The sequence below is a fragment of the Agelaius phoeniceus genome, chromosome 2 (assembly GCF_051311805.1).
Source record: "Agelaius phoeniceus isolate bAgePho1 chromosome 2, bAgePho1.hap1, whole genome shotgun sequence".
Taxonomy (NCBI): domain Eukaryota; kingdom Metazoa; phylum Chordata; class Aves; order Passeriformes; family Icteridae; genus Agelaius; species Agelaius phoeniceus.
In genome coordinates, this window is record NC_135266.1 from 40,541,270 (window position 1) to 40,564,982 (window position 23,713).

At 34.9% G+C, this 23,713-nt stretch overlaps 1 protein-coding gene across 18 annotated transcripts in view; it reads left to right on the top strand.

Annotated features, from left to right (window-relative positions):
• Nucleotides 1-23,713, top strand: part of DOCK9 (dedicator of cytokinesis 9) — a 113,961-nt gene that overhangs the window by 58,558 nt on the left and 31,690 nt on the right. For all 18 annotated transcript variants that reach the window (XM_077173541.1, XM_077173533.1, XM_077173539.1 and 15 more), the window contains exons 10-32: nucleotides 3,496-3,570; nucleotides 3,663-3,803; nucleotides 4,204-4,404; nucleotides 4,532-4,654; nucleotides 7,037-7,119; nucleotides 7,563-7,685; nucleotides 9,417-9,496; nucleotides 9,581-9,768; nucleotides 9,890-9,955; nucleotides 10,488-10,580; nucleotides 10,836-10,959; nucleotides 11,343-11,464; nucleotides 12,830-12,916; nucleotides 13,510-13,599; nucleotides 14,903-15,018; nucleotides 15,153-15,222; nucleotides 15,362-15,487; nucleotides 15,613-15,684; nucleotides 18,018-18,164; nucleotides 18,880-18,963; nucleotides 19,569-19,680; nucleotides 22,081-22,259; nucleotides 23,030-23,146. In XM_077173541.1, coding sequence (XP_077029656.1) covers nucleotides 3,496-3,570; nucleotides 3,663-3,803; nucleotides 4,204-4,404; nucleotides 4,532-4,654; nucleotides 7,037-7,119; nucleotides 7,563-7,685; nucleotides 9,417-9,496; nucleotides 9,581-9,768; nucleotides 9,890-9,955; nucleotides 10,488-10,580; nucleotides 10,836-10,959; nucleotides 11,343-11,464; nucleotides 12,830-12,916; nucleotides 13,510-13,599; nucleotides 14,903-15,018; nucleotides 15,153-15,222; nucleotides 15,362-15,487; nucleotides 15,613-15,684; nucleotides 18,018-18,164; nucleotides 18,880-18,963; nucleotides 19,569-19,680; nucleotides 22,081-22,259; nucleotides 23,030-23,146 — 2,619 coding nt within the window. The remainder of the gene's footprint in view (nucleotides 1-3,495; nucleotides 3,571-3,662; nucleotides 3,804-4,203; nucleotides 4,405-4,531; nucleotides 4,655-7,036; nucleotides 7,120-7,562; nucleotides 7,686-9,416; nucleotides 9,497-9,580; nucleotides 9,769-9,889; nucleotides 9,956-10,487; nucleotides 10,581-10,835; nucleotides 10,960-11,342; nucleotides 11,465-12,829; nucleotides 12,917-13,509; nucleotides 13,600-14,902; nucleotides 15,019-15,152; nucleotides 15,223-15,361; nucleotides 15,488-15,612; nucleotides 15,685-18,017; nucleotides 18,165-18,879; nucleotides 18,964-19,568; nucleotides 19,681-22,080; nucleotides 22,260-23,029; nucleotides 23,147-23,713) is intronic.

Here is a 23,713-nt window from a genome sequence, read left to right on the forward strand (position 1 = left end):
TGAAGTGAATGTATTTTAAGATGTTTGTGTTTATAATGAACTGGCAGGTTAATGGATGTTTCCTGTGTTGCCATGGTTCTTGCTTTCCAATTTTTTTCTTAGTGAAGTGTGATATAAACAACCATGAAATAAAATGGAACCAAATAGAAAATAACAGTAACTCTTCCTCAGCCCATTTGCAGACTTTCAGTTAAATCAGTGAATTCTGTGTTGCAGTTGGCTTTGTGAATTTTGTAAAGGAGAAATTTTTGTTAAGTCACCCAAGAACTTAAACTGGTGACCTTTTTTATTGAAGCTGCAGAATCCAAACTCCTTCCTGTGACTTCCTTACTCTTTTGATTGTCTTCTGTGTGGTACAGCCTGGAGTATTGAAACCTTTCTGCTTGACCATTCTCTGGAATGCTCTCCCTTATTTTCCTGAGGATCTGTCTGACCTAGTAACTCCTCCTGAAAGTAGTGCAGCTTATGAGCTGAGAATAAGCAAACCAAATTCTATTTACTACAGTAGCTAAAACATATCAAAGGATCCAGTCAGAATACATTAACAAGCTTTTAGCACCCAAATTGGTTGGCTGACTTAATTCTTTCTGTTACTGCTTTGTAATCAATTCAGCACATGTACACAAAAAGCTGTTATGTGATAATCTAGCTCCAGCTATGGCTGTAATTGGAAGTTAATTTGGATTGTGGAGCATATAATCAAAGCTTCCTAGGAATGGCTGTAAGCATCAAATAGCATATTTGCGTGAGGCCATGAAAATTTGTTTCAGAAATAAATACAAAATTAGATGCTCTTATTCTGTGGAAGATTTTTCTTTCTTCCCAGTCAGTTATTATAATGCTTATGGTCCTTATTCCTTACAGAGGGGACTTTACTTCAGGGCTGCATATAGTTTTTGTACTCCAGCTGCCACTTCATGTTTCCATAACTTTTGGATCAGAAGCATGCAGCTCTTAAAGCTCGTTATTTGCTAGAATATTATTTTTGCTCAGCTCTTCAAGCACTGGCATGTTTTATTATTATTATTTATTCCATTGTTATAACCATTTACATTTCTGTTTCCTTCAAAATATTTTTTTTGAAGGAAAATGATGTGAATTTCCCCTTCCAATTCACCTTTCCTAAACATTGCCTTTCAAAATAATTTCCTCTAATGTATTTTCGTAGTCCTTTTTTTCCTGAGGAAAATTACAGGGAAAACTCTGCCCATTTTCATTACTCTTTGTGTCTTAACTTGATTGCTTTAGATAAATGGTGTGTGTTTGGAGGATTTTTCTGTCCTCTATTCTTTTTTGCCTTGTCTTTTCAGCTGTTGTTTGGATTTGGTTCTTTTTTCCCCAGTGGAAGCCTTGCAGGGCATTGGGCTTTCTTTGAGAAGAGTTATAGTTGCTCTATTATTGTTGTTAGTTCTAGGAGGAAAATTTCACAATAGCTGACCTCATATCCTTATGAGGAGAGAGAAATTCCTTCAGGGGTGATTGTAGAGCACCTGACAGTGGGGGAAAAAACAGATTTCCTAGGAAAGGTTTAACCCTTGTGAGTACATATATCTCCAAGCCTTCATTTTTCTATCAATAGCTGTTAGTTCATGACATAAACTAAATAAGATGGTACTTTGCACTTTAGTGCTTAGATGCACACACATCTGTCTCAATCTGTCTTTCCTACCTATTTCATGTTCCATTAATCTGTAATTTAACTACCAGGAGTGAATGAAGGGGTTTTGTAGTAGATTTTTTTCTGTGGTTGGTTGGGGTTGTTTATTTTTGTTGCATTTATTAATCTTAAAATAAATTAGACCTCTGAATTAGCTGTGACTGTCATGATCAGTGTGCCCAAGCACCTCCTTAACCATTATTGGTCCCAGAATACCTTGAGGTGGGAAAATACTGTCTCAGTTTTACAGATGAGGCAATAAAATCACAGAGCCCCTGATGTGCTGTAGACAGGGTTCATGGTAACAGGTTCCAGGTTCATGCATTTTCAGTTCTTGAGTTCTGACAGCTGCCCCTGTTCTGTCAGTCAAACATGCATATAATCATCTGGTCTTCCTGCACAAAACACTAAAGAATCTAAAACTATTCAAGATGCTTTAGCTGAAGCAATTTCTGTCTGGCTCCTATGGCTGGGCAATCTTTCTCCTCAGTTCTTGCCACTAAATTTTACCTTTGCAAAACATGCACACAACTTTCTTGCCATCCTTAAATTATTTCACATTTCCTGTATTTTCCAATTATACCAGTTGTTCAACAAGCTAATTCTGACAGTACTGTGCTGGTATTGAGTATCTGGGTCGTCTCTTTCACAGCAACTCTCCTCTTTTCTTCTTTTTGTGTTAAAGTTAGAAAAGTAAAGTAAATGAAAACCATTGGAACATTTATATTCAAAATAGCACCTCAGAATTTTCTCTTCTGTTATACATCCTCTAAACCAAATTATTTTTTTAAATTCCTGTTATCAACCTAAAAATATGGTTATGAGCTCTTAGAGATTGTTCTTTTGTTTTCTTTTTTTTTTTCTTTCTCTTGAGACATAGTAGAAGTTGCTTCAGTCTCCAGCAAAGCAGATGTAGACAGTAGATCACTTCCTGCTGATGGTCAGTGATGAGCATTTTGGGTTGTAATTTCTTTTAACCCATACAGGCTGATCCAAAAAGAACACCTGCCTGTAATGTAATATTTTGTATCCTCGTTTAGCCAGCTGCTACTTTAAGAATGGCATTTCTCCTGCATGGGTAATTTTAGTACATGCATCTGTTCATTTGTCCTATCCTGTGACTTTAAAAATCATAGAATGCTCTTTAAATAATTCCTTTTTCAAACAAAGGTAACCTATGTACACAGTCTTCACATTCTATTTTGTTCCATTTCACTTTTGTTTTACTGTTAAAAGATAGGTATCTATAAATCCCAGTGAACTCTGCAAGGTAACTTTTAAATGTGAGGGGTTTATCTTTTGGAAGTTTTTGGTTTTTCTCCAGCTGCCCACAGGAAAACCACTTCTTTGGCTGTAGAGCTCAAGAAAAGTTAAAAAAAAGCAACCAACAAAAAGAAAAAAAGAAAGAAAACTATGATGGTGTTTCTTAATTTAGGTGATCTGTTGTTTCCTCAGCAATCTTATGGTCTCAGGATAACTGTGAGCTTTAACCTGTAGTCATAGTATGTGTTTTTATTTAAATAAAATAGGATTATGGAGGTTATTGTTTGAGGAGGCAGATATATAAATTACACTGAAGTGTACTTCTCACGAGCATGGAAGGTTATATGTTGCTGATGTAAGGTTTTGTACTTCTAGGGCTGGAAAAAAGCATTAGGAGAAGAGACTCTCACTTTGTGCTTAGTCATGTTTGATCAACGTAGGTACAAAGCTCAGCAAGGGAGAAATGAATGCATGAATCAAAAATGTGTGGAGCCTTGAACATCACAGAAAAAAGCATGAAATTAAAGCTCACTTTAATGGTGTGATATCAAGACCTTTTTTCTTGTTTTGAACAGAGTACCAGAGAAGCAGAAATCAAGCTGAAAACTGAAAGCAGAGTTAAACTTTTTGCCTTGGATCCAGATGCACAGGTTAGACTTCTTACAAGGAAGCAAGGGTATTTTATGTTGATCCTTTTGAGATGAAAGCAAACTTACCTTAATATTTATTTTCTTTTTTATAGAAACTTGACTTTTCTAGTATTGAACCAGAAGTGAAGCCATTTGAAGAAAAATTTGGGAAAAAAATTCTTGTAAGGTGTAATGATTTATCTTTTAATTTGCAAAGCTGCGTTGCAGAAAATGAAGAAGGACCAACAACAAATGTAAATAATTAATCTAATTACTTTCTGTTAATTTGGAAATAAATGTCCCAATGTTTAGTTGGCACTACACATTATCCTTAATGGCAGCGATTCCTTGTTGTGATTGAGAAATGTATATTATGGAGATTTTTGCTCTTTGAAGGCCTATATACTACATAAAGTAACTTTGCTGCTAATATTTTTGTTGGGTGGTGGAGAGACAATCTTTTCTTTCATGTCTTTTACATGTTGTCAGTAATACCTAGGGTGATGGCCATATGTGTTCATGAAAATATTACTTTTTTTTTCATACACATTTTTACAGCGATCTAGATGCCAGCACTGTCACTTGATTCTTTCTCTTTTTCTTTTTCTTTTTTTTTTTTTTTTTTTTTTTTTTTTTTTTTTTTTTAATGTCTAGGTAGAGCCTTTCTTTGTCACACTGTCACTTTTTGATATTAAAAACAACAGGAAGATTTCAGCAGATTTCCATGTTGATTTGAACCACGCCTCAGTAAGGCACATGCTGTCCAGTGCATCTCAACAAATGATGAATGGCAGTGGTGACAGCTTACACAGAATTCAGGACATTCATGAAACTGTCTTGCAATATCCAAAGCAGGTAAGAGCTAGGAACCTGAACTAGTAGGATTTTGGATGCAAGTTTGCTGCACAATTTCATTTGCTTTCTATTATGTGATGTAAAATTTGCAGTTTCCTTCTTTATTTCTCTCTTGTTTTATCTCTAGGGAGTATTCTCAGTCACATGTCCTCATACTGACATTTTCCTTGTGGCTAGAATAGAAAAGGTGCTACAGGGAAGTATTGCACATTGTGCTGAGCCATACATGAAAAGTTCAGATTCATCAAAGGTATGTTATTTTCTTCTGTGGAGTGAAAAAAATGCTGAGGCAAACCAGATTGATTTCAAATTAATAGCTATAAATCAAAATCTTAGTTGTTTTATAGTAAATTCACGTAAGTGGATAATTTGATTTAGTAAGTTGTAGTTATTTCAAGTAACTATTATTACATTCTAGATAAAGGAACATTTTATTGGAAACATTCATTTCACTGTTTATAATTATGACAATGTAATTTTTAGAATGCCTTTAAGTAAACTGTTTTGACAAAAGAATATTGGGCTTCAGTGTGAAAGTTGAGTTGAAAATTACTGAACAGTGAAATGTTAAATATAGATCATAACTGTATGTCTCTCTTAGTTAATGCATCTTACTTAGTCTAACACAGTTGATGTTTTGTTTGTCTTACTTTTTGGTGACAACAGTTTACTGTAACTTTATCTGTGCTCCTGCTGTTTTTTTCTCCAGAACCATTGAGATCATTAAGCTTCTGGTATTATGTATAAAATTCTTTGCAGATTTGATAGAACCCCTGGAATCACTTCTGGAAATTATCCACTGGAATATCTTAAGTTTCCAGGAATCTAGGATGGCATAACATTTTGATGTTCTCTGAAAGAAAGCTACAAATGTTTTGTTTGTTGCTACTTCTTGTTTGTCAGTGAAGGAGCAGAGGTTCAATGTTTTTGATTTACAGTTATCCTTAAATAGCCAGACCAGCAAACAAGAAAAAAGTGTTTTTGTAAGCAGTGTCAGCTACTGTTGACATTCTGCCTGTTTTCAGCTAAGAAGAAACAGTTAACTTTCAGTCTCTGCAGGGCAACAGTGTTCTTTCCTACAAATTTGATGCTGGCTGAGCTGCATGTAAAAAACCATGTATTTTTCACTTGGTCTTAATATAGATCAGCCTACTGATTTGTTTTTCCAGGAATGTGTGAGGTTTTTTTTTTCCCCCCAGCTATTGTTGGAAAACAGCAGCTTTGTATTTTAGGAGTCTGGTTTTGATGTTGACTGTTTCTGAGTTAAAATAAAACCTGAACTGAGTGTAGGTGATTTTGGTGTCCTTGTGCCTGAGCCATGTGGGGAGGTTAAAAAAGCCCAGGTGTTCCCATAATTGATGCTGAGTTCTGGACTTGTAGTTGCCCTGTATGATGGGATTGGACAATGAGAATGCTCGTGGTTATATTAACTTATGCTTTCTAGCATTCAATCACTTATAATTTTATATAAATGAATGCTTAGTTTGAATTTTTCTTCTGTTCTTGTTCTTAGGGACTACACTGTATTAATCTGAAACAAATTAGAACAGTACCAGCTACATAGGCCTCCATGCAGGTCAATGTAGGGAGAGAGTTCCACTTCCCTGCAAAATTACTAGTCTGGACAAGAAAAAGGGAAAATGGAAGCAGCAAATTCTACAGCCAAAAAAAAAAAAATCACATTTTCTCCCCTTTAATGTTGAATACAGTGATTTAATGATCATTGCTTACTAAGGTTTTATGCTTCCGAGTGCTATTTCCCCTTTTTTTACAGGAAAGGGTAATGAAGAGTTCTCTCAAACACACTAATAGAATCAACTCTTTATAATATCAACAGCACAGATCAGGGATAATATTCAGGAAGTTTTAGTCTGTCCTTGGTTTTGCTCTGTATGAACAGATGGGAAAAGCTGATTTCTAGAAAAGAGAAGCCCAAGTGGTTCAGCTCAGTGTTGAACATCTCAAACCAGTGGGTTTCTAGTTTCTGATGGTTGTATTTGTTGGTTCTGTATAATGGAGTTTTTTGTTCATTTAAAAGTTAACAAAATCAAGAATTTGAACTTTTAATGAGAACAATTTTGCAGTGTCCATACACAGGGTTGTCCATGTGATCTTCATACAACTCTTCCCCATAGTCTGTGTGGAAGAGACTTTGTAGTGGAAGATTTTGTAGTACAAGTCTTGCAGGATATTGTACTAATTCTGCAGGAATGTATTCTGTTACATAGGATGAGTGCTGGATATAGGTGGGAGAGCAAGCGAGAGGGGAAATGTTGGGGTTTTTTTGTTTTTTATTGGAGTTGGAGCTTTATTTTTAAAAAGTTTAATTTTGCTCTAGCTTTCAGTCTGTATTCTGTGTATAATAATGTTTCTCATGCTTAATTAATTATTTCTTATCAGAAATGTAGATGGGTCTGTGCTGTGAAATCAGCAGTCTGTGCTTAACCTGAAATGAATAGTTAAGAGGCATTATCAATTGTCTTTTCCTTCACATACTTTGCATTAATCTATAGTCTTCTCAAGAAGATTTTCTAATTCATATTTGTGTCAATATGTGTGTTTTTTTCTTGAGTACTAATGGTTCAGAAAAATGTAACTTTTCAAATACGGCTATTTCTTTTGTCCCTTGTAGGTTGCACAGAAAGTTTTGAAGAATGCTAAGCAGGCATGCCAGAGATTAGGTCAATATAGAATGCCTTTTGCCTGGGCAGCTAGGTGAGGACAAATCTTGTCAATCTGTATTTTTTTCCTAACTTTTCTCTAACATCTTTTTGCATCTCCCTTCTTGTAAAACTGAATGTGATATTTAAATGATTTCCTCTTTTACTTTCAATTAACCCAAGATTTCCAACAACCTTGCACTTCAGCTCTGTAGTAGGAAAGGAGTTATAATCATACATGATTATTCAAACTGTAGATATTGCCAGCTATTTTCTGTTGTCAATATTTTTTACATTATTAAGGATGAAAAGGCTCACAGTTATTTGTTAGACTGAGCTATTTATATGTTAAACTCACCTACAATGAGTAAAATATTAAATGCTTAATGAATTTTAATGAAGGATGGTACAGGATATTCTGATCTGTAATAAAAAAATTCCTGAAATGCATTTCAACTCTTTCATAAACTCAGCTAAAAGCAGGATTTTTACTTTCAGGACATTATTTAAAGATGCCTCAGGAACCCTGGACAAAAATGCAAGATTTTCTGCTCTCTTCAGACAAGACAGTAATAAACTCTCAAATGAAGACATGTTGAAATTATTAGCAGATTTCAGGAAGTAAGTCTGATTTTGCCACTTGAAAAAACAGAAACAAACCAACCTAAAACCCCTCACTCCTAGCCCCCACAATATTGTGTTATGGTCTTGAACTAGAGCAGCTAATATTTTGATCTATGTATTTTTACATGTCTTTCACATCAAATATAGAATTTGTATAAATATAATTAAGGCCTTCAAACAAGCTACAGATCTGTCTTTTAGATGGTTTGGGGGCTATAAGCAGGACTGAAGTATAATCCCACATGTAACATGCTGTCATATCCTGAAGTATCTCTGTGCTGGGAGTTATGTTTGCACAATATGCTCATCTGTTTCTCAAAGGAAATCAAGTATGAGCAGAAATCATCTGTTCCCTGACCTTGGACAGGGGATGCTGGCTCTCAGGGAAAGGGATTCAAGCAAGTCTCCAGTCCACCTTCCTTGGGAATGTGTGTGTCTCAGGATACCTAAATAACAGAACATTTTTACCAAGTATACTTAAAAATTTTATTGATTTGTGTGCAAGGTTTATAAATATTAACTTGAACAATCACTAAGCACAAAATGGGCTACAGTTTCTTTCCACTTGTTTAGCAAATCTGATAAGGACATGAGGTTTGGAGTAGATATTTTAACTCACTTTTAGCAAGTGGCTAAAAGTTTTGTTGAACTTCATGTAGCAGTGGAGTATACTGGTACTCTGTTGGAACTTTAGTTGTTGAGAATTTTAGATTTTTTGTGTTGTTAAGTACTGATTTTTAAGAGACTATTATATTTAACTTGAGATTGTAGAGAAAGTTTTTTAAATTAAATAATAGAACTGAGATTATAAGTATGTAATTTAATTAAAAGTGTGTGATATTACAACAGACAATAATAGTACTCCTTACCATACTGGTAATTACTGGAATTGAAACAGAGAGTAAATTAGCCTGCCACACTACTCTGTGAGTTAAGGGAGTGCTTTTAGGTTACTTCAGCATCCTGTTTGTGGAACCATGTACAGTATTTCACAGGAAATACAGGAGGAAAGGACTTCTAATGTCTAAAGCATATCTATTGGAATTAGAATCCCAACTCCAACCAGAAGTTTGCTTCACAGCATGGGATTGCTTTTTGGGAAAATTTTGCATCCACTTGCCAAGAAATAATTTTTAAAAAATCATGCTGCTGACTGTCTTCACTAATAAAGGGTTCTGCATGGTTTTGGCATGGAAAATACTTGTACTTCATGTTTCTGAAGTAGCTACACCATAACATCTATACTTGGGTTTTGCAAGGTGAATTTGCTAGTCTGGAAAAAGGAGGAGATAGAAACTTGCTGATATCTCTTCCCCCACGTTTATCCTACTACCATGAACACTTATCACTGGCCACTGAGATTTAAAACTTACTTACAGATTCCCTCTTGGCTGCAAATGATAGTTGCCACGAGTTACTACATGGCAAAACTTGAATTTGAAAAGGTGTTTCATTTAAATTTAAAGAAAGAAAAAATCATGCTTTTCTGTGACCTTTGACACACTTGTGCCTCTTTTTTTCTTTTCCTGAGAGTTTAAAGGAAAAGAAAACTGTGCATCTAGGCAAAAAGGAAGACCAGATCAGTCATGCACCCTCAAACCACCTTTCCTCTCATATTCCTATTTCAGGATATTACTTTTGCCTCTGTTTCCTATTATCCTTTTTTACTGGCATCTGATTTGCATTTAGCCTGACTTTGAGAGGTTTTTTTTTTTCCCCTTCCTACAGACCTGAAAAGATGGCCAAACTTCCTGTTATTTTAGGAAATCTGGATGTTACAATTGACAATGTGTCACCAGATTTTCCAAGTAAGTATTAACAAACACTGTTAAATGGACATTCAGGCTTTTTCCTCTTCAGTTCTTTATTTGTTTTTTTCAATGTATTTTCAGATTACGTTAACTCATCATACATTCCCATGAAACAGTTTGAAAACAGCACCAAGACACTCACAGCATTTGAAATAGAGGAGTTTGTTCCTTGTATACCAAAATGCACTCAGCCTTTTACCATCTACAACAATCATCTTTATGTTTATCCAAAGCACTTAAAATATGACAGTCAAAAGTCTTTTGCAAAGGTGAGTAGAGGAAACCTGTACCACTTTCTTTCTCAGTTTAGTTAAGATTGTTTACATATTAAGTTCTGTGATGATCCCTATGATTAATTGCTTGGGTTTATGTTTTTAACTACTGCTTTAGGCTAGAAATATTGCAGTGTGTGTTGAGTTCAAGGATTCTGATGAAGAGGATTCTTTGCCTTTGAAGGTCAGTCTTTTCATTTTTGTGGCTGATAGAAGTAAATTGTGAGCAGTTAGCTAACTAACAGTAGTACTGGATTAATTGATCTAGTTTGGGGTGGTGGCTTGAGAGTAACTTCTGGATTGCTTGTTTCTGATAGAAGAGATTCTAAAGAGTCCTCAGAGCATTTCATGTCTTTAATATTTTTTTACTAAAATTCTAAGAATAAACTTGTTGCAAACAAGGGCAGCTTATACCTGCTCCCCAGTAAGTGAAAACACTAAAGATTTATTTCAACTGCAGAGCCAAACTCCATTTTTTGAGCTATCACAGTGTATAAAAGGTGCCTGGAAGACCAGAAGTAGAGAAATGTAGAGACATCCTGAAGTGAGATCACAGTCTCAGCTCTACTGCACAGCAGGCAGACTAAGCATCATGTAAAGAAACGAAGTTAAACACAAGTTAAAATATTTCAGATTCTGGGTGAGACATCCTAAGCTGAGAGTAAAAAAGGATCACAGTGTCTTATTGTTCTTTTTTTCCTTTTCTGTGGTCTTAGTGTATCTATGGTAGGCCTGGTGGACCAGTATTTACTAGAAGTGCATTTGCTGCTGTTCTGCATCACCATCAAAATCCGGAGTTCTATGATGAGGTAAGCTGCCTTTCTGAGGAAACTTTACCAGGTCAGCTACTATGTAAGTTTCAAAATGCAAGAAAATATTAGAGGATTGCAAAGTTTTCAGTTACATCAGGTCCCCTTTCTAAGGACTCTTTATGGTTTTGTATGTTTGATTTGTGGTCTAGCTTCAAATACCATAAAACCTGGAATTATTCTTTTAATGTAGAGCCAGTAACACATGTCAGTGCTCTGGCTGAAAACTTCTACTGAGATTTCTTTGCCTTTCAGATTAAAATAGAGCTCCCCACTCAGTTACATGAAAAGCACCATTTGTTGTTCACTTTCTACCATGTCAGCTGTGATAATTCCAGCAAAGGGAGTACAAAGAAGAAAGATGTTGTTGAAACACAAGGTTTGTACACTAATGTCTTACTTTAAGTAAGGGAAATTTTTTGAGTATGCTTATCTGGTAACCCATAATTTTTGTGATCTATATAATGCTTTCTAATTACATAGGACTGACTGAACATTTTAATAAAATATTTCTTCTAATTTAAATGTTTTAAATTTTGGTTTAGAGTGTCCATTGAATGTGCAGTGTTTTTTTTTAAATGAGTGACAATTACTTTGTGCTTTCAATGTTTTGTAGTTGTTTGAGTTCAAATCATTTGGCCTTTACAGTAACATTTTCTATTTTATGAATTACATGCCAGAATTATTTGGTAAGACTTTTGTTGTAAGGGTGTATGTGAAGTTTCATAATATTTAAAATTACTTGCCTTTCATGTTCTGTAGTTGGGTATTCTTGGCTTCCTTTGATAAAAGATGGAAGAGTGGTCACCAATGAGCAGCAAATCCCAGTGTCAGCAAATCTTCCCTCGGGCTACCTTAGTTATCAAGAAGTGGGTATTGGAAAGGTATGTTGTAGAAAATGGCTCTAATCTTAAAAAAGAACCCAAACATTGTGGAGAGAAAGATTGGTTGTAATTCCCCAGTCTGCTGATAAGATTTAAGTAATTTTCCAATAGAATTTATTTTATTTTATAGTTGAAATGGAATGCTTAGCAAAATTCAAAGTTAGTCCAACTTAGAGGATACAGAAAAACCCAAAGAGAGATGGGAGACAGAAAAAAATGTATTAGGACAGGTTGAGTCAAATTCTTGTAAAAGTCAGAAAGTTGTTACCTACTTACTTCTGTTGTTATTTAGCTGATACAATTAAGATATGCATATGTTTAATTTTCTGTAGTAATAATTAACTAGAAATTACAGTAATTTTTAAACATTTAAAATTATTTTGAGTTTATGAAGGTATGCAAATAATCTGAAGTCCTTTACTAAATTTTTTTTAGCATTTCATGCTGTCTCCTTTCAGTAAGTCCTTTATTCCTGAACAAGTCTTATTCTCACATCTTGATTTTTGTGATCTCTATACTTCACAAGTAAAATTTATGGTTGTATTTTTCAAAGCAGAAAGCTTGCATAATTGTAGTCATAAAAATCATACCAAGGAGGACACAAAATGAAAATGTGATAGGGAATTTGACAGTTTGAATGCAGAGACAAAATTGACTAATTTTGGAGGAAGAGACCTAAAATCAATAGCAAAAGGTGCTGCTCTCCTCCTGTTTTACCAGCTGGTCTTTTTTAAACTCTGCTGTAAGCTTTCCAACCATTGTCTCCTTCACATCTTTCATCCTCTCACGTTGTAGGTGTATTCTTTATGCCTCTGCTGTTTGTCTCTGCTCATGCCCATGGGTAGAATATTAGGACCAGTATGACTAGTGGTAGATTAAGCAATAAAATCTCTCCCTAACTGGATATCAGGGTCAGCATTCTCAGCTCTTTGGAAATGTGATGAGAAGGAAGGGCTGACAGTGTCACTACCTGTCAGTGACATATGTTAAGTTTTAAACCTTGTGAATATCTGTGGAAATCCTTGTGTTATTTTTCTGAGAAAACGAGTAAATATTTCTCTCTAGTCAGAAGTTTCTTTGCAGAGTTGTAGGGAAAACACAAAATCTGTGACTTGCAGAAATCAATTTTGTTAGCCACCAAGGAGAATACTGTGGGACTTGTAAAGTACATTTTAATCTTCATAAATGCTTTTGGAAATATTGCCTGCATAATTTTGCTTTATTTATGACTTTATTCATTGCACACTGCATTTCTTCAACCTGTTTTTTTCTTTTGGAAAGAAGTGTTGTTAATGGTACTGTTACTTGTTTTATTTTAATATACTACTACATTATTTTACTTTTCCCTCTCATGTATGTGTGCAGCATTCTGGTCCTGAAATTAAATGGGTAGATGGAGGCAAACAACTGCTGAAAATATCCACTCATCTGGTGTCAACTGTGTATACACAGGTGAGTTATAAAGCAAATTTAATTAGAGAATTTTTAGAAATTATATCTGTTCATAGTATGTATATACAATATATGGGAAGCTTCTTAAACTCAGCGCGCTCATCTCTTTTTTGTCTCTTGGGCTTTTCTCATGGTCTGTTTCTTTTACATCAGATATGAAAAACAGATCTTAAATTGAAATTATTCAAACCATGAGCCTTTTGTCTCCTGTCATCCATTCCAGTCTGAATTTTCCAGTTAGATGAGAGGTCATAGTTGTCTAAAAGCTGTTTCCTGGCATGTCTGCAAAGCCATGAGTCTTGTTAGACTTTTTCATAGAAAACATATTATGATTGGTTGGGATAATTAAGTATGCTATTTTCTGTCAGTAGGAAGCAAATATAGGTAGCATTTTGTATAATGGGTATTCAAAAAACACTTGAAATTTTTTTTAAAAAATAAGACTTGATAAGTCTTCAGAATAGTGCACTTCAGCTATTATTTTTGAAAATTGAATCTATGGACAAAGATATGTATTTATACATATAAATAATTTTAATGAATTATAGATTGTAATGTTGGATATTGTTTAACTTCTTGTTCATCTTTGACAGGACCAGCACCTGCATAATTTTTTTCAGTACTGTCAGAAAACAGAGTCTGGAGCTCGTGCACTAGGAACTGATCTTGTGAAATACCTTAAGGTATAAAATGGCAGTGGATAACAGATTGTGTAATTCATTTACGTTTTTGCAAAGCCTTGGAGCTTCAGACATTTTATAGGTCTCATTTTTCAGTGTGAGGATTAGTACTGTGACTATGACTCGTATTAATGGAATATGCTGTGAAAAAAACCCACAAAGATACTTTCTTCCTTAAATAAATTTACAATTGCAATGTAAGAGGAAATCAAAAAGAAATAATGAGACAGTATTGGTCAGAGTGGTAATTTCAAAACCCTAATGGCTTACTTTGTCAAAATAATCAAATTGAACTGTGTATGGAAATTGTGAGGAATCACAACTCTTGATATGTCTAAAATTTTGCTTAGAAGGTCGTCATTGTTGGGTCTTCAGTTCTCTTTTGGGATTAGATCAATAATGGTTTCCACTTCAATTTTTTCTGACACAGATCACATAGGATGAAAGACCATTTTGTCTCCTGAATAGTGTGGATGTGCAGGCAAACAGTCAGAGACAAGACAGCTGCCTAACACCCAACACTAAATGGAAACATTTGACATTTGTTATCTGTGTGCACATTCAGCAAATGCATTCTTTTTTTTCAAATTCTCTTTAATTCCGGGGAATTTTTTGGCATAATACTTTGTAGGATGAACTTCATGCACTGCCTTTTCTGTTAGGGTGGTTGTGTCTGTAGGATCTTTTGCATGGTGTGCAAAATGTGTTGCATCACATCTTTTTGTGATGGAAAGCAAAGGCATATCAGGAAGAATTTGTCATTAATAATCCAGTGTCTCCAATTTCCATTAAGTAGTTAGGGATTTTAGTTCATCCTCAGTTTTAACATGATTGCTAGTTTATTGTTTAGCAGTAACTAGTGTAATTAGTATTGCACTTAGCTCAGGCAAGAAACCTGCATGTTTTTGTAGAGCTTGTGTTTGCTAAATGTCTGCATTGGTGGATGAAATACCAAAATGTACCAATATCAGTCTCAGTGTGCTGTTGGGCACATGGATAGACTTTTCACTGAATCATTACCTAGAGTGCATTTCAATGGAAAAGTACAAATAAGTACTTCTAAAATGCTGTTAATAACACCTAATTTATATCCCTAATTTATTTTCCTGTAGAAAACATTTACTAAATATTTACATTGGAAAATATCCTTAATTACTTTCTATGCCATATTTTTGGTAGCAAGCACCAAATGGTGCAAGCAGCTTGTATTTTTAGAAAAAGACTTGCAATCATTTTTTTTGTTTCAGAATTTGTGATTTAAATGCTGTTGATTCACAGGAGTGACAGTATTGCCACTCTCTTTTAGAGCCTTCATGCTATGGAAGGCCATGTGATGATAGCTTTCCTGCCAACTGTTCTAAACCAGTTGTTCAGAGTTCTCACCAGAGCAACTCAAGAGGAAGTTGCAGTCAACGTGACAAGGTAAAGAATTTTAAGTGGTTCATAGAGTCGACATGATGACTGGGTTATCACATAAATCTGTAATTGAGTGGCATTTTTGCTGTTGCAATCAGAGCTTTCTTTATAGGTTTACTTGTTTTCTGACTTCTGTTTAGGGTTATTATCCATATTGTTGCTCAGTGTCATGAAGAAGGTTTGGATAGCTACCTGAGATCTTATGTGAAGGTAGGTAAAAGTAAATTGAATAATTCCTTTTTTTATTTCCCTAATAAAGAATATATTTAAATTCAGTTGCATCCATTTCATTTCAATTCTTTTGTATTATGCCATAATTTTGTATTTAATTCTATTTTTCCTCCCCAAGTATGCGTATAAAGCAGAACCCTATGTTGCTTCTGAATATAAGACAGTACATGAAGAGCTGACAAAGTCAATGACAACAATTTTAAAGCCATCTGCTGACTTTCTAACAAGCAACAAACTGCTTAAGGTATGTGTTGAACTGTACTTTTTACTGTATGTTCTTACCTAGTCATAACTGAAGAACAGGAACTAAGTGTACTGAAATAGTTGAACAGATGTGGCAATCATACTGAATTTTTCTTTCCTCTGCAGTATTCATGGTTTTTCTTTGAAGTTCTGATAAAGTCAATGGCTCAACATTTGATAGAAAACTCTAAAGTGAAGGTATGTCAACTTTTGCAAAAAAATATTCTAAGGAAGATCTGTATGGTCTCTTCTTTCTCCAATCACATGTTTTTTATTGCATATTAGAAAGAAGGGGAGAGAAAGAGGCAGCAGGAGAGATCAGCTTAAATATTAGATAGAAAAAACTAGAGGGCTGGATTCAACATGCATATAAAAGAATAGAAACCCTTAAAATCCATAGAGTAGAGCAGTCTGTGTAAATCATCAGACTTTCTATTAGGAATTTGTAATTCTTGTGGTACGAAGAAGTTGGGAGCAGTAGATAACACTTTGATGTAAGCAGTATCCAAAAAAATGTGGGCTTTTTCCTGAGCAGTACTGTAGCTGTGATATTAAATGACCCTGAGAACAGTGAGTCATGAAATGTACAGTCTTCTGGATGTAGTAAGAAGTGTCAATATTTAATTTTGTGTTGTTATTTCCTATGCTGGAAGGAGAATGCTAAAACTTCAGAAATGCATTTTTCTACAAGCTTAGCCTGTGAGCAGTGTTTTTTACATTGGTGACAACTTTTTAGTGTGTTTACTTCTGGATTGAAACAAGTCTTGAAAGTTTCAAGTATACAACATAGTTTCATCTGAATAACATAATAGGTTGTTATAGTGATATTGTTATCACTATTTTCACTGTGTATTTAGAGTATAACTGGAAGTCTGAAGTACATGAGGGAAAAATAATTGTACAATGATCAGGCAAAAAGCTTTATAGTGCTACACTTAATACTCTATGGTATCATCGGTAAAGTTTGAGTCCCGGTTCAAGGAGCCTCATTGTCACCTTCTCTGTAATGTGAATGAGAGAGGAGAGGAACTTAACTGCAGTTTGCAATTATTCTGAACCCTGAACATTGCTTCTTGATTTACAAGCCCCTTAAATATAAATTATTTAGCTAGATTTTTTCTGCCTTACTAGATAATGTAATAAATGCAACATATACTCGGATGTTTCCTGCTTATGATATCTGATAAAAAGATGCATTCTATGTGCAGCAAAATTATTTCTATAGCAAGGATTATGTTTCATTACTGTCCAACAAAGACAGAGCTACTAGGGTGTTGTGGGACACTGGCATACCCACCAACACAATCTTTAGTTCTTATTTGTTACTTCTTGCATGAGTACTGTTTATATTGATAAAGGGATCTTTTTCAGCCTTAGTGTCTATTTTAATTTTTTTTAAACTAAAGTTGGAGGTTTTGGACCACAATTGCAACACAAAACAAGCAAGTTATGTAATCATTGATTTATGCAGGGTCTTGACAATGACTTGTTCTGTTTAGGAATGTTAGGAATTAGCTACACTTAATGTAGCTCAAAAAGCTATTTAAATAAAAGTACTTGGACATGGATGTTTTGATTTCAGTTTTCAAAAAGAAAAGAGATAATGACCCTACAAATGAAACAATTTCTGTCAAAGTCATCAGCCTCACACCACATGTCATTTAGTCTCTTCACACAAAAGAGAGAATCTTTAGTAAAGGTTGTAAGATGTAGAGAAGTAAAAGAGACTGTGCAGTGCCAAAAAGCTGAAGAGCACTTACTGACCAATATTTGTCAGAGTGTACAAAGTCATTGATGAAGATAATATAGGTGGTGAGTGGAAAGAAAGAAATTATGAATGAAGAGGAGATCTTTTAAGCTAATTGGCGAACTACCAAAATGTAAGAGAAAGGAGTTCTGATTGTGGAAACTTAAAAACACAGAGAGTAAGGTTCTGATGCCTGGAGAGCTGAGATTTTGAAGTTGCTGAGGAGTAAGAGGAAGGAAGGAAGGAAGGAAGGAAGGATGGATGGATGGATGGATGGATGGATGGATGGATGGATGGATGGATGGATGGATGGATGACAATTTCCTCAATGGTGAAAGCAGTTATTACTATGATGATAGTTACAGAACAGCAAAAAAGGGTTTTTTTTCCAAGACAGGAAAGACTGATAATCTAATTAGTATATGTGAACCATCTGGTGTCTGCTTTGGAGAGGAAGATGGGTGAAATTAAAAGATTCCCTCTTATTCTTACTCTTGTGTTGTTTATTGCAGTATATAAAAATATTAATGCATTACACTTAGAAGCTTTTATACATGTGGTTTATGTCATCAAAGACTGCCTTGCTTGAATTTCAGTAATAAATGCTAGTTCATGTTTTCATATTTTCTTTTAAACAAATGATCCGTCATGCTAGAAAATGAGAAAGTTCGAAAACTGTTTCCTCTCTCCCTGTCAGGTTATCTCTATCTTATCTAAAGTAAATTTTCTGATATACTCTAGTGTTATAAGCCATGTTTAATATTGTATCTGAATTAATTTCTAGCTGTTGAGAAACCAGAGATTTTCTGCCTCCTTTCATCATGCAGTGGAAACAGTTGTTAATATGCTAATGCCACACATCACTCAGAAGTACAGAGACAATCCAGAGGCCTCAAAAAATGCAAACCACAGCCTGGCTGCCTTTATAAAAGTAGGTACACAAGAGATTTGGACTCTGTGGTTATTCTTTCAATAATATTGCTTCTGTAGGGATGTTATGGAATCTGAAAGCCAACTGATACAAAGCTGAACATGCATAAAGCCTTTTAAATATAGTTTTTTGTCCATGTTAAAATGCTTTGAAGTATGATTTGCATCTTCTGTAAACAGGAAGACATGTATTCAGAAATTTGGTAATTTAAGAAATGAATTTATATTTTATTCAAAATGTATTTTGATTTTCCTTTTTTCTTCTTTTAAAAATATCATTTGGGCTGCCTTCAAATCCTGCAATAGTTTTCAGCAGTGCTTTGTTTGAATGCATTTTATGTGGAAAGACTTTCAGTGTCTTTAATTTTTCAGCCAATAATATCTACAAGGGATAAAAAAGGATGGAAACTGAAATGGCAGATAAAACTTCTAGTGGCATGACATTTTCATTTCTGTCAAGACAGAGTTCTTTTCAAACTGCTTTTTATTTGTGATTTATGATCAGCACTCTTAAGGGAAAATTTGGTATTCATATGCAATATATATATTGTATAAATGTATACATATATTTAGTTGCTTTTTTACTGTTTTTTATATTCAGACTGAAATATCAATAATGTGTTTCAAAAATAAACGTATTAAATACAGAAATATAATTACTGAATGCAGAGACAGTAGTAAATCAATTCTATTTTGGTTTTACTTGTTCTCCCTAGAGGTGTTTCACTTTTATGGATAGAGGCTTTGTTTTCAAGCAGATCAATAACTACATCAGCTGCTTTGCCCCAGGAGATCCAAAGGTACTCAGTGTTTTTAAACAAGCTATTTTTAAGTGTTTTCTCTTCTTGATGCATGGGGATAAAGTCTTGCATTAAGTCTCTTCCCAGTTACATTAGAAGTCCCTGCTCTGTGTCTACAGCTTTTTTTTCCATGAAACCACTTTTTTCCTATTTTGATTCCCATCTTCAGGTGCAATTTTGTCACACTAGAGTGTGTGAATCAGAGGAGTAGTGGGGTATGGGGGTGTCAACTAAGCAAAAATTTTAAGCATGAGTGGAAGAAGTCTGAAGTTGGGAGAGTTGATCCTGAATATTGTAAGCTACACTTAGTGGAGTGGGGAAAGCATGTATCAGATGCCCAAAGAGATTCTGCTGTGTGTCCAAACTTTTCTTACATCGATACATAATAGGGTTGTAAACTTTGGACAATGGGAATAGTAAATAGGACCAGTTGTTAAGTATGAGCTATTCTGGATTTATTTGTGCTGACATGTGGAACTTTGACAGGTCTATATCCAACATAGTACAAGACTGAAATGAATCACCCTTTTTGTGTTAGAAATTTGTTTTTAATATGTTATTCAAATCACTGCATCTGTTGTTTAACTTATACTTTCTTTTTGCAGGCTCTTTTTGAATTCAAATTTGAATTTCTTCGCGTAGTCTGTAATCATGAGCACTATATACCACTAAATCTACCAATGCCATTTGGAAAAGGCAGAGTTCAGAGATACCAAGGTAAATTCTTCCAAAGTAGTAGAAGAATTTATGTTTCTTGTATGTCAGCTTTTTATTATTAGATGTGTACACTGTGTAACTTCAGGTCTGTGAGATGATGGAAATTGAAATTGTTAAATACAAGTCTAAAGTTTCAATCCTTTAATTGAAAGTTCAAGGAAGTGCTTAGGTAGCAGAGTAATCTTTCCAAAGAAAGACACAGTAAACTTTTTTCATATATTTATTCAGGTTTAAAGTCTGAGTAGGTCTGTAGCTCAGTTTTCTACTTTGGTCATGTCAGGCCTTCCTTTCTCTAGAAGTGCTAGTCCTTCCACAGCTGGTGTCACTACAGGAAGTTTGTCCATCCCAGGTGCAGAATTTTGCATTATTCCTTCTGGAATTTGATTGCCATTTCTCTAGAATCTAGATTCTTCTGAAATGCAACTCTGCCCTTTGAGCAAATGGACTGTACTTGTCCACAAGCTTCCTGAGGGTGTATTTTACCTCCCCTTTCAGGTTGCTGATGAAGTAGTAATAAGTAGGATAGTCCTTAGGAAACTCCTCTTGCAGCTGTCTCCAAATAGGGTACAAACCATTAACCTCCACCTCTTGAGTGATCCACATAGTTATTTTTCATATTTGGGTGTCTCTTCACCTAGACTGAAATGTCCCAGCTTGGATACAATGACCATGTTAACATCTGCTGTTCTCCCCTTATAGCAGACCAGTCTTAAAACATGATTTTCCTAGGGTAAATTTATTTTGGTCATTCCCAGTCACACTCTTCTCCTTCACTTACTGAAAAATGACTTCACCATGGCTTAACAAAGGTGATAATGAGCAGTCTTCCAATAATATCAGTTAACTCTCTCAGCATCTCATCTGGTGGCATGGATTTCTGTGGCTGGAGGTCTCTCAGGAGATCCCTGACCAGATCCTTATCCACTGATCTGATTGTCTTTCTTGAAGATAGTTTCTGGAATGTTAAGGCCTGGGTCTCATGTCAGAGAAGGATAAAGTGACAAAGCTATGGAGTACTTCAGCCTTACCCAAGCCCACTGTCTTTAAATCACAATCCCCATTTAGCAAATATCCCATGTTTCCCTTATTCAGGGGTTTAATGCTAATGTAGTGGTAAAAGCTTTTCTTGTTTTTATTGATGTCCATTACCAGTTTCAGCTGTATCCTGGCACTCTCCCTGAATACTTCTGTATTCCTCCCTGAATACTTCTGTATTCCTCTTTTGTAGCTCGTTCTCGCTTCCACTTCATGGTTCTGGTTTTGGGGGTTTTTTTGGTTTTGGGTTTTTTTTTTTTTTTTTTTTTTTTTTTTTGGTGTGTGTAGGAGCTCAGTCATGAAAGTTCTGTGTAGCCCAGCTGGGTTCCTGGTACATCCAGTCTTGTGCCAAAACAAGTCATATGTTTGCTATTGCTTCTGTGGCTGTGGAGACACATTAATTTCTTCCAGGCACTGAACTACAGCAGAAATCACTAAACAGAAGCAAGGAAGGTGCTTTTACAAGGAACAAGTAAACCTGCCTAACATATTCTTTGTAGAATAGGCTATTTTTTCTGAAATATTTATTCAGCAGACTCTACTAGTTAGTAAAGTTGAATATCACTAATTAACACTTTTCTCAAGGTTGAGCAAGATAAAGCAAAGATTTGAGACCACAAGCTAAAGAGCTGCTTAGAGCTTCTTTCTGTCTTTGGCTTTTTCAGCCTTTGGAAGTGTCTTGGATAATAACACTGCATAAATATTTTCATAGAAAAGAGAGACTATGAGCTGCTGGCTTAGGGAACCTTAGAAAATAGCAAAATCAGAGAAGACAGTGTTTCTGATTGCACAATAAAGAGTATAAAATGCTCCCTGGGAGCTAGGAGTTCAGCCAGAAAAGAAGACCTTTATGAGAAGTGTTTCTGGCTCTGTTTTGCTGTGTTGAGCAAAAGATATCTCAGGTGATGTGGCTGGCTCTTAAGAGTGTTACACTTAAGAGGAATGCCTGTAGAATGTCTGTATAATGGCTGTGCTGTCTCAGATCTGCTTCTTTCTGACTTAAGGTTCTGAAAGAACTGAGAGGGTTCTTTGGAAAATGAAAGTGCTTTGAGGTTAGCATCTTGTTTTTGATCACTGTATTGAGCAATGACAGTGAACATGAGAAACTCTTCTACACCTCCTCAGCTGACATTGTAAACACATATATATATGTTCTAATAAATGAGCCCTTCAAACTGAAGTTTCTCTAAAGATGTCATATACTCAGTACATAAATAGACTGGATTATTTTATTAAACAAAAGGTACTTTAAAGAGGGAGCAGTTTGACTTTGCTGTGTCTGATGTGCTGGGTTTTACTTCAGCCTTGATTGATAAATTGATTTAAATAACCATTCCTTATGTTAAATTTATATTTTGCTTCCAGACCTTCAGCTGGACTATTCATTAACTGATGAATTCTGTAAAAATCACTTCTTGGTTGGACTGCTTCTAAGGGAGGTGGGCAATGCCTTACAAGAATTCAGAGATGTGAGGCAGATTGCCATCAGTGTGCTCAAGAATTTGATGATAAAACATTCTTTTGATGATAGATATGCTACCAGGGTAAGTCTATTGCTATGCTAGTAGTAGAAAATAATAAAGATTAGGTGTGCACACATACAGAAAGTTTGTTCTTTCATAGAAGAAACCCTTGTTAATTTTCAGCAAAATTATTTCTGCCCAGACTGTAATGAAAACTGTATCGAGACCAGTCTGCAAATTCCATCTTTTTACCAAATTAAATGACAAAGCACCTTTTAATATAATTATGTGTGGATTTGCATTTTAGCACAGTGTACTCTTCCTGCTGTGCTTAAAGTAATCAGATTTTTATGAGTGTGTTTCAAGATCTTCATTTCATAAAATATTAGCTCTTAATATTTTGAAGCTGTCCTGCCATCATCTATTATTTATGAAGTGGGTATGAGAAAACTACAAGTCACAGTGGTGAATTTTGAGTGATTTTTAATTTTCTGACTCTTTTTAACATCAGCAGTGCTGTAGAGAAGCCAAAAAAATTGTAATGGAAGGTATCATTAACTCATTGAGCTAACATAATATTAATTTATTTGGTTAGTCTTACTGAAATGACATTAGTTTTGGAGTCTTTCTGCATTTTATTCAGACAGTAAATAAAATTTGCTGATCATTTGTAAATTAGAATGAAATACACTGATGATCCCTGCTTTTGCCATTTATGAATATGAGCTCTGGCTTGGCAAATATTTATTAAGTGCTTTTTTTTTGCAATTTAGGAGTGAATAGATTAAAACTAGTTGATGATGAAAAAAATACAACTGTAGTGTTTTAATGAACTGTTAAACTCTGTTTAGGGCCATCAAGCAAGAATAGCCACTATGTATTTGCCACTCTTTGGTCTGCTCATAGAAAATGTTCAGCGGATCAATGTGAAAGATGTGTCTCCGTTTCCTGTTAACCCTTCCAGCAATGTGAGTGACAACTTCTGTTTGGAATTCTGAATTGTTTTTATCATAATTTATTGGTAACCTGTATATGAAACACTGCATACTCCTGGCAAAAAAGGAGCTTCATAAGCTTCAGAATTCTGCAGTTTTTCAGCGCAGTCTGGCACTGAAACAAATGGACCACAGAAAGATTGTTAATTTCCTAGAAATTAGAGAAAAACTTAACCCTAAAGGAGTGTGATTTTGAAAGAGCTATAGTGCAAGAAGGCTATAGGAGAATTAATTAAAATGCAATTTGTGAAGGGTATATATTGATATGGCTGCACACAGCGATTGAATCTAAGATTTAATTATTCATGTATTTTACTTCTGTCCTTATCTTGTTGTGTTCCATTTAGTATTAAGAAAAAAAATCTCCCAAACTCTTCCAACAAGATAAATATTTGGGTGTTTGAATTAAAATAATGTGAGTCTTTTTGAAATACCTATTTAATAGAGTTTAAAATTCAATTAGTACTCATTTATTCAATGTTTCCTGAGGTGTCTTAAGTTTTAAGGTATCCCAAGCTTATGCAAATATGTGAACATCTC